Source organism: Cynocephalus volans, chromosome 1 (genome assembly GCF_027409185.1).
Source record: "Cynocephalus volans isolate mCynVol1 chromosome 1, mCynVol1.pri, whole genome shotgun sequence".
In the NCBI taxonomy this organism is placed as follows: Eukaryota; Metazoa; Chordata; class Mammalia; order Dermoptera; family Cynocephalidae; genus Cynocephalus; species Cynocephalus volans.
Window position 1 is genome coordinate 76,626,279 of NC_084460.1, and position 13,312 is coordinate 76,639,590.

Sequence of the window (13,312 nt, forward strand, 5' to 3'; positions counted from 1 at the left end):
AGTTAAAGATATCTAATTTAAAATTTGAGCAGACAAAAAGAAAATAAAATTGAAATCTAATTTTAAAAAAAGTAATAATAAAATAAAATTTGAGCAGACGTTTGAGAGGGGGATGTAAGGGTTAAGATTAGAAATAAATGAAAAGTCCCTTTGTTAGTAAGCTAGTTACTGATTTTGGGGGACGGGGCATTTTTGTGTCATTTATGAAGAATTCTGAATTTTAGAAATGTTAGATGATTTAGCTGTATCAATAAGGTTTTTTGTTTTGTTTTTTTTTTTCTTTCACTCATGGGATAAAAATTAAGGTTGTTTTTGTAATACAGGGGTACTTCAAAAAGTTCACAGAAAAATTCATACTATCTTTCAATTCTATTTTTCCGTGAACTTTTTGAAATACATTTATGTTCCACTGCTGGGCAAAAACTTATTGGTTTCTGAAATGAACACTAATATTAAAGTTTTACATTTTTGTGTTTATTTCCCTCGACAATCTTTTCTATTATGTTCTTTCTTCAGTTTTGTTCATTTTCATATAATTACATCATGAAAATTTCCCATGTAAGTAGCACTTACTATAAAATGGCTGTTAAACATAGTCCTTTCTCCAGAAGGCTTTTTCTTAATTTTTAATCCTTTTCCTAACCCAGCTGAAATCATTTGAACACGTATTGTGTGCACGCTTGCACGCATCTGTTAAAGCTTAGTTAAGTGAAGCAGCAGAAGTGGAGAAGGAATCTTATGTGTTTTTAATATCTTAATTCATATTTAGAATTTTTCTTGGATTTAATCTTCTTTTGTATTTAAATTTTGTACTTTTTAAGAGAGTCCTTACTGAGGTAACAATGTACATCTAAGTCTAGGTAATTGTCAGTCATGTTCTATTTTACCAGTCGCCAGGAAATAATTTAAAGTTGCTAGCACTATAGTGTCAAATGTTTAGTTTGGACTTAAATTCCTTGATATGAATCCTTCATTCCCCAGTAATATGCTGTCATGAAATTACTTAGTTTCTTCTGTGTAAACATACAATGAAATCTCTTCCAAGAGAGCCTGATCTAAATGTAAGCACTCCAACACTGGGGAAAATGCTACCCTCCTCCTACCCCTTTCTCACACCCTTTCTTATTTCAGTCTGACTCAGAGGAAGGAAATAAAGTTCATCCTGTCAAACCTTGCTTAATGTTAGTTTAATAAGGAATAACTAGTTAGTACATAAACTCATTTATCTTAAGTAGATATGATTTCATTTTCTTATAACATTTAAGTACTTTACTTGAAATAATAGGATAGTAAACTTCCTTAGTTTATTTGGAATATTTGGATTGTAAAAGTGAAATTGCTTTGCATTTTCACTTTTGTATCAGTCTTCAATTTTTCCAGACTAAATTTTTATGTCTTCCGTTTTGAATGTTTTAATAGAACGAATTTTAGTTCAGCTAGTTTTTAAATTAAGTCTTAGAGTAGCTTCACAAGAAAAATCAACCTCAGAATTTTACTAGCAAATACTAAAATCCCCCCCAAATACCTTAACATGGAAATGTAAAGAGATCTGGAAAAAGAAGGTAATGTAATCTTTTCTGTACCTTCTCTGGAATGCATTTTTATTTTTATTTTTCGGAGGCTGGCTGGTAAGGGGATCCAAACCCTTGACTTTGGTGTTACAAGGTGGCGTTCTAACCAGCTGAGCTAACTGGCAAGTCCTGGAATGCATTTTTAATGTAACATTTTTATTGTGTAAGTTTTTTGTAGCCTAATGTATCATAGAGGTTTACCACAAATTTTTACCATTTACTGAATCAAGATTTACTTTGAATAAACAGAAATAGCTGTACTGGGAGTACATTATTTATACCATATTCTTAGGTGGTTACAATTCACCCTAAACCAAAGAAATGAATTATACAATTTACAAATATCACTTTGGTTCATTGTTGTTTTGTATGCTGAATATATCCTTATCTTGCAGAATGAAATATTTCCTAGAGAAAGTGGAGTTGGCACATCTTCCCTGTTTTCTTCCTTCTCCTGTCTCCTGTTGTAACTTTTCCTGTCTGCCATTTGTTCATGTCTTGAGTTCACACTGTGCAGGGTAATAACTCCTTCATGAGTCATTTTCATTTTGGAATGTGTTTTTCAGTAGTTTCCAAAGTGTACTGAAAGTAGTCTTGCTTCCATCTCTGTCCCCATCTGCCTGCCCTCCCAATCAAATAAGTACTTTCTTTATGTGTGTACCATTTCACAGTTTATGTATATACAAGCAAATGCAATATATATTATCCCCCTTTATGTAATAATAATATATTGTGTACACATCTGTACTTTTACTTTTAAAGATCTCCAGGGTGCATTGTTCCCATTTCAATATATAGAAAAGCATCTTGGTGGTTTTTTATAAATGCATACTATTCAATTGAATGGGTGTCTATACAATGATTTATTTGACCAGTTTCCTATTGATAGAAGCCTTTCTGTTATAGACAGTGCTGTTACAAGTAGCCTTGTAAATACATTATTTCCTATGTATATAAAATATCTGTAGGATAAATTCCCAGGTGTGGGATTGCTGGCTCAAAGAGAATAAATAAAAGAGGGAGAAGGAGAGAAGTCTCTGTTGGAAAATGGTATTTCATTATAGTTTAATCAGTATTTTTATTATGATTGAGATGTTGAGTATTTTTTCATGTCTTTCTTGTGAACTGTCAATTTGAATTTTCCCCATTTTTCTACGGGGCTTCTGGTCTTACTGATTTCTAGAAGTACTTTATATTTTAGGGAAATTATTGAAGAAGTTTTTGATTTTTCTATATTTTCAGACATACAGTTAGGCATCCCACACTTGAAAGTATTAAAGAAATTCTTCCTTTTTAAAAGTTCTTAATACAAATGATACTGTTGACTTGGAACAAAGAGGGTCTGAGGTAGGAGAGGGACTTTGTATTGATTGCATACTTTTTTATGTATACTGTCTGAATTTATTTTTTTACCATACATATGTATCTTTTTCTAATTTTAATTTTAGTTTCGTTTATTTTTTTGGCAGCTGGCTGGTACAGAGATCAAACCTGGACCTTGGTTTTATCAGCACCATGCTCTAACCAACTGAGCTAAACAGCCAGCCCCTATGTCTTTTTTTTTTTTTAATGTTTATTTTGAAATAATTATAGATTCACAAGAAATTACAAAAAACAGAAAGGAAAGTACAGGGAGGTCCTATGTACCCTTCACCTAGTTTCCCCCAATGATAACATCTTCTGTGTTTTATATTGTACTAATAGTACAATATAAAACCCAGGAAATGGACGTTGGTACAATCCCCAGCATATATCTTTTCTTCCTCTTTTCAAACATATTTTTCTGGCTAGGAATTTGATCTAAAATTAACTAAGTGAATGTAAAATATGCAGAGAGCATTGGTGAGCAAAATTTTTGTAGAAGGTGCTAATAATAAATAGCAATCATGTTTATATTTAGCCAGGTTTTTAACAGTTCGTTGGTAAAAAGCTTTCATCACACCATTGTAAGGCTGGTTATTTGAGAAAATAATTATGGTTTTGGAAGTAGCCATTTTCTGTGCTTGCTCAGGATGAATAATAGCTTTAAAATCTTCGTCTAATATTTTAATCTTAACCATAGAGGTTTGCATTTGGCCAGAGTCTACATGAATTTTACCTATTTAGGCTTTTTTGAAAAGAGAATCATTTGCTCTTAACTGGTAAGCAGTAAATATGTGTTTAGTCCTCTCATAAAAGAGTGGTAGATTTTTAAAATTATATTCAGCCTTCACGGGCTTGTTGAACTATGGATTTATTAGGTCATTCTTTTGCAATCAGTGATTTATATTTTCTTAATTTTCTTTCTAAAGCAACACATTTTTTAGAGGACAGGCAAAATGTTACTCAAGTTAGAATTAGTGCATTTTAGTAGTAACAGTGGTCTTATAGTGCTTATTTTGGGAAGTGAGGGTAAGGTTAATGAAGGTGGTAGATGATTGACTGGAAACAGTATATGAACGCTGAGGACTGACCTCCAGGAAAGATTGTAGCTTCCTTCTACTTGTGAGTTTACAAAAAATCAGTTTTACCTAATTTGGGGAAGGGGACTTTAGCATGAAGTATATTAGATTTACCAACTCAAAAGAGTTCTTATTACAAAAGATCTGATTCTGTAACTCGGGGAGTTCCTTTAGTGGGTTTATAATTGTGATTGTGACTCAACACAGAAAATTAGAAGGGTCTTGGAGTAAAAGCAAGGTAATTTTTTTTTAAACAGTATTCTACTTATAGATGCATATAATTTTAAGATATCTTTAGCTTTCTAACAAACCAAAAGAACATTTTAGTTCTTAGTGAATAGGTAAACTATACTGGCTGTCTAAAGATCACTGAGCAAGTGCCTTTTCCAAGAAGTTACCTCCCTTATTCTCAGAGCTGAACCTCTACTAGGAATGTGCTAGATAAGATAAATGGCATATCATGGACATAGTTTAATCTTTGGATCCGTGCTTGTGGTTTCATAACTAACATTTGGTACTTAGTTAAAACATTCTTCATAATATACACAACTCTGGATTTATTTTAGCTCATTATAAATAGTTGCTTTCTTTCTTTGACCGTCTTACTGTTATGGAAGAGAAAGCATGTATTTTGACATTAGGTCTAGGTTTGAATTCTTTTCCTAATATTGTGTCTTTGAGCAAGTTACTTGTCCTCAGTTTCCTAAACTGTAAAATGAGAATATTGCTGAGGCTTGTTGTAAAGACTAAGATAATGTGTGTTACCTGTCATAAATTGGACAGTCATTAAGTGTTCTTTTTCTCTACCTATTGCTTTGTAAATTAGCATTTAGGTAAAGGGGAGGACAGAAGAAAGACAAAGTTGTCAGAATGTGTCCACTTTGAAAAAGAGAAGAAATTTGCACTAATTTTGTTTTAGACAGTAGCCATGATGCCTCTATCCACATCACTACAGATAAAGAAAAAAGATTTCTCATACAGTTTTTTTTTTTTTAATGTGAGATCAGGTTAGATTACCTTTGCCTCACTGATTTTTCCCTTGTGAAGTTGGAGATTCTTATCTGGCCTCTTTTCTCCATGGTGAGGTTGCAAGTAATCTCTTGTGATAAGAATAAGGAGACCTGGGAGGAAAAGTTGTGGTGTGGAGCCAGGTAGAATGAATTAAAAGATGAACAGTACGGAAAGCCAAGCCATCTTACTGTAGCATTGATACTTTAAGTTTTACTTTTCCTGTGAATGTGTTTTGTAATTGGCTTTATTTAAACACTAAATTCAAGCTCATTTTGCTCTTTAGGGGTGGCAATTCCAGTAAATAAAAATTTATCATATAGAAAATAATATAGTCATTTTTGCTTTCTTTCCACAGTTCTAAATTTCTATCTATTCATTCTATATCCACAATTTTTAATTCATCTGTAAATGCCAATCAAGGTTTGATTTTATTCTAAAAGAGTGACCTGTAGTAAACAGAAAGTTTCTTTCTTTTTAAAAATTATCCTTTGATTTTATTTAGCACTTATTATTTACCGTAACAGTTTAAAAAGGAAGATTCTAAGCTCTTCATTTTTCCCATGCTTCCACGGCAGTAATTATAACACTTGGTTTAAAATTGACTTAATCTGAAGTATATAATTTATTCATACTACCACTATTATGCAGTACCTGATTGTAACCAGATCTGTATACTTTATACTGATAATACAAAAAAGAAAGACAGGAAGCCTTCCCTTAGGGAGCTTAAGTTCAGAAACAGGTAACCCATCAAAATATAATGCAGTGAATGCAATAATAAAAAAGAAAACAAGGTATAATACTATAACATTAGGTGAAGGAAGCAAACCTGAAGGAAAATAATTTATTCTACTTCAGTTGTTCTTTCTCATTTTAAATGAGAGCCGTAACATTATGTTGACTTTGAATACAGTAGAAAACATCTTGTTACCCTCATTGAAACAGTATTTGTAAACCATGTTCTGCGATCTTGAAATAGAATACCCTTATTTGCTCAAGACTACCATATTGGTATCTTTATTGTAAATTGTAAATCTGGCTATTTAAAGCAGTGGTTCTCAAACTTTAGTTTCTATCAGAATCATTGGAGGGTTTATTAAACTAGATTACCTGGCACCACCCCAAGAATATCTAATTCGGTAGGTCTTGTGTGGGTCCAAATATTTACATTTCTGACAAGTTCCCAGGTGATGCTGATACTTCTGGTTGGGACTGTACTTAGAGAACTACTGATTATCTGAGCTCAAAAAATTGTAATTGCTTCCTAGTACGAACCATTAATTGTTTCACATCTAATTACTATCAGTATGCATTTGAGTTCCTTTGTGCCAAGCACTGTGTTCACTTTACAGAGGTGAAGATGATATGGAACCTTCCTCAAAGAGCTCAGTCTAATAGGATCAACAGTGGTTATTACAATAATGAAAGTAATTACTGTCATGTATTGAGTGCTCAGTGTGCCAGGTACTATGACATGTATTTAAAACTCACTTAATCCTCACAGGAGTTTTATGAATAAGGACATATAATCCTTATTTTAAATGAAAAAACTGAAGTCTAAAAAGTTTAAATAATTTCCCAGAGTTTACACAGTTGAGTATATCAAGGAGCCAGAATTTGGTATTCTGCCTTCCTGCACTATAAAAAGTTTGTGAAGATTGGTGGATCATAGGAAAGATGGAGTAATTGGCTCTACCTTAGGAAATCAGAAGGCATCATAGAAGAGATGACACTGGAGCATCTTAAGGAATAAGTGAAAGATAGCCAGAAGCATTGGAACTGTGAGCATTTCCAGATGAGGGAGCAGTTTGCAAAGCCAAGGAAACCTGAGAGAGCATATGTTCCACAGGCTACAAATAGTTACATAAGATCAGACGGAGTTTTAGAGGAAAAGAGACCATATAATGCAGAAGTCAAGGTCATGAAGAATTTTGTATACCAGGCAAAAGAAGTTTTTAAAATATAATTAGATTTTTTAAATTCTTTCTCCTATAACTTTCATCTCTGTAAGCCAGTGATCGGACAGCAGAATCAGCATCATCTGAGAACTTGCTGGAAATGCAGATTCCTGGGCCCCATCCTTATACTTACTAAATCAGAAACTCCAAGGTAGAGCCTAACAATCCGTGTTTTAAAAAGACCTCCAGATGGCACTAGTGCGTAGCAAAGTTTGAGACCACTGCAGTAGGTTATGGAATTCTTGAAAAACAGCTTGCAAAATAGTCAAAGGTCACCGTAGTGATAGTTATTGTGTCTCTGAATGATTTAATTCTGTTAAAGTACAATGCTCAACGAAGTTGAAATATCAGTAGCTTTTAAGGGATACATATCTTCAACATGATCCGTTTATACCTTGCAAACCTGTTTTCTCTGTTGCTGCTGTAAAAAAGGCCTTAGTCAGCACAAGAGTTTGTTAGATCAGCATTCAAGGAATAGTATGCCAGTTATTATTACTTAGCTACAGCAATGATTTCGAAACTGGCTGACTGATTTTAATTATCAAATAAAATGAAGCAATAAACACTTTTTAAGGGTTTTTTCTTTCTCCTGACTGCTTGTTAGTATTTAAAACTATTAAAGTTAGCAGCTAAGGTGTTCCGTTTAAAGCAGACGTGTTGAAGGAGTTGAATGTATTTGTCATGAAATGACTTTTAAAGAAATTCACTCTTTACTTGACATAAAAATATAGAAAGTATAATCTAGGAATCTCAAGCAAACTAATCTAAATACCTATCACTATCTTTTTTGCCAAATTGGGGTTGATATTTGTGGTGGATATATCTACAGGTATATATTTACATAGTATCTGGCAGTGAACTTTACACTAAAGCCACATGATTTATGCAGTTCTGTAGTTTATAGTTACATATAGTCATACTTTGCTTTGCACAGCTTTCTACAAGTATTTAAAGCCCAACATGTATAAAGTATTTACTAATGGTCTATATATATCCTTTCCAGATATTAGGTAAACAGATCTCCTTTTCATCTTAGAAATGGCAGCAGCAAGAAAGAACATATTATGGTAATCGATATGGTTAATGCACAAATAAACAGACGTAGTGTTTTTGATGTATTGATTGAGTTTCAAGGATTTAAAAGTGGGAAGTCCATTGAGGCATTAACGGAAACCCCTTCATTTTATAGGTCCAGGGAAGTTAAATAGGTGGTATGCTGATGGTCACACAGGCAGTGAGTAGCAGAACTACGATTATAACCAGGTCTACTTGTATTACAATATAAAAGGCATAACTACATCAAACAGGGTATATCTGAACCTCAGTCTGATAGAACATTAAGGGTCCACACTAAAGTAAAATAATCTTTAGGTATTTTAGCACCAAAATCTTCTCAGATGGGGTATACTTTATGAAGAATATTTAGTAACATTTTATATAAAAGTTATCTTAAAAATCTCTTTTTGTATTAATAAAGTAGATTAAAATATCAAATTTTTCTTTACAAGAGTAATTTTTTTAAAAACTAGTAACTTTTTTAAAATTTACAAAAATATCAAGAGGATATAGATTCTTGCTACTCTTACTTTTTAAGTACATGGAAGAATATAAATCACTGAAGAGGACAATTATTCAACCTTCTGTGTCATTGTCATACAAATGCTAAGGTGATATTTGAACTTGGGGTGTACTTACTGGCTAGACTGCTTTCAATTATTTCCAGGAAAAACTGGTCTAAACCACATACCTTATTAGGTGATTTTTGCCAGCATGTAACCTACAGTCAAAGCATGCTGGTCTGCTAAAATGTTGAGTTCCTTGTTAACCAACCCTGCCCAAAAGCCGTCTGAATCATTTTTACAAGCCAGTTCTAAAAATTTTTAAACCAGATGTTAAAATATAAAATTTATAGAAGAAAATTCATTGTGTGAATTTTTTTTATCACTATTATTTTTTTTGATGGCTGGCCAGTAAGGGGATCCAAACCCTCGACCTTGGTGTTATAACACCGTGAGTAACTGACCCGTCCCATCATCTGAATTTTAATACAGTAAGGAATCACTGGGATTTCCACATGAAAGCCAGTTAGAATATATAGTTGGTTAATGAAAAGTTTGAGAGAGATAGAGAGGGCACTGCTCTTTCAAAATATATCCTTTTAAGACCACTGAATTGAGAAATCCTAAGTAGAATTTAAAGTTACTTTTAAAGTAGCATATATATATCTTAGGCAAATTAAAAACATTGGAACTACAAAGGATTTTTAGAAGTCATCTGTTTACCAAAACCCTCATTTTAAAAATGAGAGCTCTACTGAAATTGTGAGAATAGACTTAATAAACAATTTGATATTACTGTATTTGATTTTAAGTAAAGCACAAATGTCTTTCACATTATTTTAAGAGTTGGAAGGGAGGTTTGGTTTTTTAGAATAATTTAATGAAATATTCTAATTTTTTCCAGTGCATCTGGGGGAGGTGGTGTAGCCATTGACAACAAAATAGAACAAGCAATGGTAAGTAAAAGTTTATAGTCCTTTTGTTTCATAGATTGTTGGTTGTATGCACTTGATTTTTATCAGTTCTAGAACACAGACACCTAATTTCTTTAAATCAGAGATGACGAAATTATATTTTTTGATGAAATTTACTTGCAGATGCTAGGACATTGGGAATTTTATGTCTGGAAATACCAATTGAGTAAATATTTCTCCCATTTGAACATTTCACATTTCATGCATTAACATTGATATAGGGTCATTTGGGGGGGAGGGGCATACATAATTAAATGTAACACATTCCCAAAATATTTCAACATTGAAAACAGTTTAGGGACAAAAGAATATAAAAGTGAAAACTTCAACTGGAAATCTTGGTCATCCTTTGGTCTTTCACAGCCAGTTTTACTGAACTTTAATAAATAGGCTTGGTTTTGGTTCTGATTCTGCTATTGCCATAAATTTTTTGTTTCCTTAAAGATATTCTGTACATATTATACAAAATATTTTTACTCGTTTAGTAAAACTGCCTATAAGCTATAAATAAAGACTGTTAGTCTCAAACTATTAAAAAATAAATCCTAAGATTTAAAAGTTGGAAATTACAGGTCACTTTATCTCTAAAGCTATACTATGATTAGTTTAATATCAAACAGCTTTCCACTGGAATATTTATTGCTTTGTTCTCTTAATGTGACATCTAATCATTGATTTTAACCTTTTTTTTTTTTAAATTCTAATCTTATAATTGACAAGTTAGGGAGCTAGTATTTTTGAAAATCATTCCAAACTTTGAAAAGAAAATCTTGGGCTTGCTGCTCTAGTTAGGAACTGTATTCTTTTCACCCCATCTCCTAAGATGTAGCAGAACCATTAAAAGCAAGACCAGGAAAACTAATATAGAAACACTTGGTGTTTGTAAGGCACCAAGAAGGCTAGCACCAAATAGCTTCACCTTTCCCTTTCACTCCTTTTGACATTCCCAATTTTATTTTTTACAGGATCTGGTGAAAAGCCATTTGATGTATGCAGTAAGAGAAGAAGTGGAAGTTCTAAAGGAACAAATAAAAGAATTAGTTGAAAGAAACTCTTTACTTGAACGAGAAAATGCACTGTTAAAATCTCTTTCAAACAATGATCAGTTATCCCAACTCCCAGCCCAACAGGCCAATCCCGGTAGCACTTCTCAACAGCAAGCAGTGATAGCACAGCCTCCGCAGCCAACGCAACCTCCACAGCAGCCGAATGTCTCCTCAGCATAAAGCTTTCTTAAGCCTCATTAAGAAAAAAACTGAAAGCAATCTATCCTTGTGTGCCACTGGTGTTCTTTCCACTTTATACGAAAGCAAGTAGCCATGCTTCAGTTGTGTGTTTGGCCTTTTCAGTATTAGACAATCATTCTACAAGAGCTTTTCCTCTGAGATGTCATGCAGTGCTGTTGTTGTCCAGTTCTATATCATCAGTACACAAGGAGAATAACAGATGGGGTTTATTAAAGTGAGCAAAGTCTGCATTTTACCTGGTGCACATGAGTAGGGTCTTTAAAGAGTTTTGGTGGCTCTCCCATGTTTCCTACTACCCATGGATTTACCCTGAGCCTTCCTATCACATTATAAATAACAGTTCATCTAAAGAGCCACTTTTCTTTCAATATCAGTAACATTTGCCTACATAAGTTTTCATTTATTTGTGTTTTATTTATTACAGGGCTGCTATTTTCATAATGTACATGAACAATGTCACAGAATTTTTTAAATTTTTTTTGAATAATTATAATTATCAGTAAAGGAATTGAAAGACAGGATTGCATTTAATAGATAAAATGTTTAGGCAATAATTGAACAAGAGAATCCTGGCATATTTCTAACACTAATGGCAATTTACCTTTGGTATTTATTTTTAGTAGTAAAGACCCAGCTTGAATGTAAATTTTGTATAGTGTAAGTATGAAGAACATAGTGCAACTGTACAGGTAGTCACCAGTTATTGTGATATAATAAATAATTGGGCTATTTTGATGAAGAAAACTTTGTTCATTTGTTTCTACTTTCTAATAGAGAAATTGCCACAATTCCTCTGCTTTTCAACATTTCGTATGACTTTTTTTTCGGGTGGGAATAAAAAGCTGTGAAATTGTTCAACCTACTTTGTAACCAAAGAAGCAAAGCTGTGTAATGGAGTTGTTGTGGTTTTTGGGGTTTTTTTGTTTGTTTGTTTTTTTAATATATAATGCACATTCTTTATGTATTTTTATTTAGTGTTTTCTCGGTCACAATTTTCTTTGCTGTCTAGCATGATCTGCATGACCTATAATCTTTGAACCACTTTCGTACCTCATATTTTTATCCAGCACTCTTATTGTAATATGTACTAGTCTGTGAACAATGTCAAATAAAAAAGAACGAACAGGTAGTATGGTGGAGCTGAGCTAGTGTACAATACACTAGTTGTATAAAAAAAAAAAAAAGTGAGCCATCTTTTCATTTAAAATGGTGTTTTGAATTTCATATGCAGAAAACGTTTTGTTACATTGCAGATTTTAATGTATTTAATAAATGCAACATGCAGATTAAGTGCAGTGTATACTGAGTATTTAAATTAAAATGTACATTTCATAAATACAGTTTCAAGAAAAAGCATCATTTTGTGTATACTAACACATTAAGTGTATGTCAGAAGTTGATGTATAAATATATATTTTAACACATTTTCTGAAATTAAACTGCAGTTTTGTTGAAATATTTGGCTCTTTATGTGTTCAAAATTTGACTAGATTTGTATTTTCAACAGTTCTTTAAATGAAGAGCTATGTTATTAATGACTTAATGATAGTTCTTAAATTTTCAAAGTAAAAATTTAAAGAATGCAAGAATGGTGAGCAATATTTGTACTCAGTGTTCATATTATGTTAATGATACTTAAATAGAAAATCCTTGTCTACCAAAACTCTTACTTGAATTCAGAAAGGTGCCTGTAGAAATTAACACGTTGTGGTGTATCTGTAGCAAGCTAGCAAATCAGGAGTTGAGAACCAGTAGTTAGCTCTCCATGTTAAAAGAGGGTAAGTAAGTGTTCTTTATCTATATGAAATAAAATCTTCATGAGATTAGCCACAAACAAGAGGCATAAAATCGGGGTGTACATGGGATTACCAAATATTTTATATTCTAGTGCTGCAGAATATATTCAGTGAACAAAATTTTAATGCTAATAACATTAGAAATAAAGGAACTAAGTACGTAGACATGAGTAAGAAAGCTATGTAGATGGAGTAAGATTCTAAGTAGAGCCACATAGGTGAGATAGAATGTGCAACTCTGCTGTTGGAATGTTAACCAAGAGGTTCGGTGGTATGCTCCTCCTGTGCTAATACAGTGACGTAATACATGTGAAGAAAAACTAGTATTAGAAAGGGTTGGGCTTTTTGTGAAAATAAGAGATAAATTTTGATTCTGGGGATAGAAAAAGTAATAGTCACTAAGGAAGTGGTTAATATGTTAAGGTTAAAATGGTAACTAACAGCAACTATTACTATTTCTACGTTTTTAAAGAACAATAGAAAAGGAGAAAAAACATGGATAGTTCACAGAAGAAATAAAGCTTCTAAAGTTTCTAAAGGTTCAACCTCTAGTAACCTAAGAAATGCAAATTAATATTACTAACAAATTGTTATGTGTCTTTTAAGTATCAGGACTTAATGTAGAAAGGCGGGCTTTCCTGTGTACTTCTAGAAGGTAATTTGGCAATATGTATTAAGAGCCTTAAAGATTAATAAACTTTTCAGTTTAATGACATGAGAAAGTACGCAACTTATGGTGCAGTGTTCAAAAACAC

General features: G+C 32.6%; 1 protein-coding gene across 4 annotated transcripts in view; it reads left to right on the forward strand.

Moving 5' to 3' along the window:
* The window catches only part of TSC22D2 (TSC22 domain family member 2), a 50,019-nt gene extending 37,934 nt beyond the window's left edge, over positions 1-12,085 (forward strand). For 2 of the 4 annotated variants that reach the window (XR_010024223.1, XR_010024220.1), the window contains 2 exons: positions 9,445-9,496; positions 10,480-10,508. Coding sequence is in view for 2 of the 4 variants with exons in the window: in XM_063105450.1 (XP_062961520.1) it covers positions 9,445-9,496; positions 10,480-10,740 (313 nt within the window). In the remaining 2 variants the exon portion in view is untranslated. Of the gene's footprint in view, positions 1-9,444; positions 9,497-10,479 lie in introns of all 4 variants that reach the window. The other 2 variants (XM_063105450.1, XM_063105459.1) reach the window with 1 other exon arrangement.
* The last annotated feature ends 1,227 nt before the right edge of the window (positions 12,086-13,312 follow it).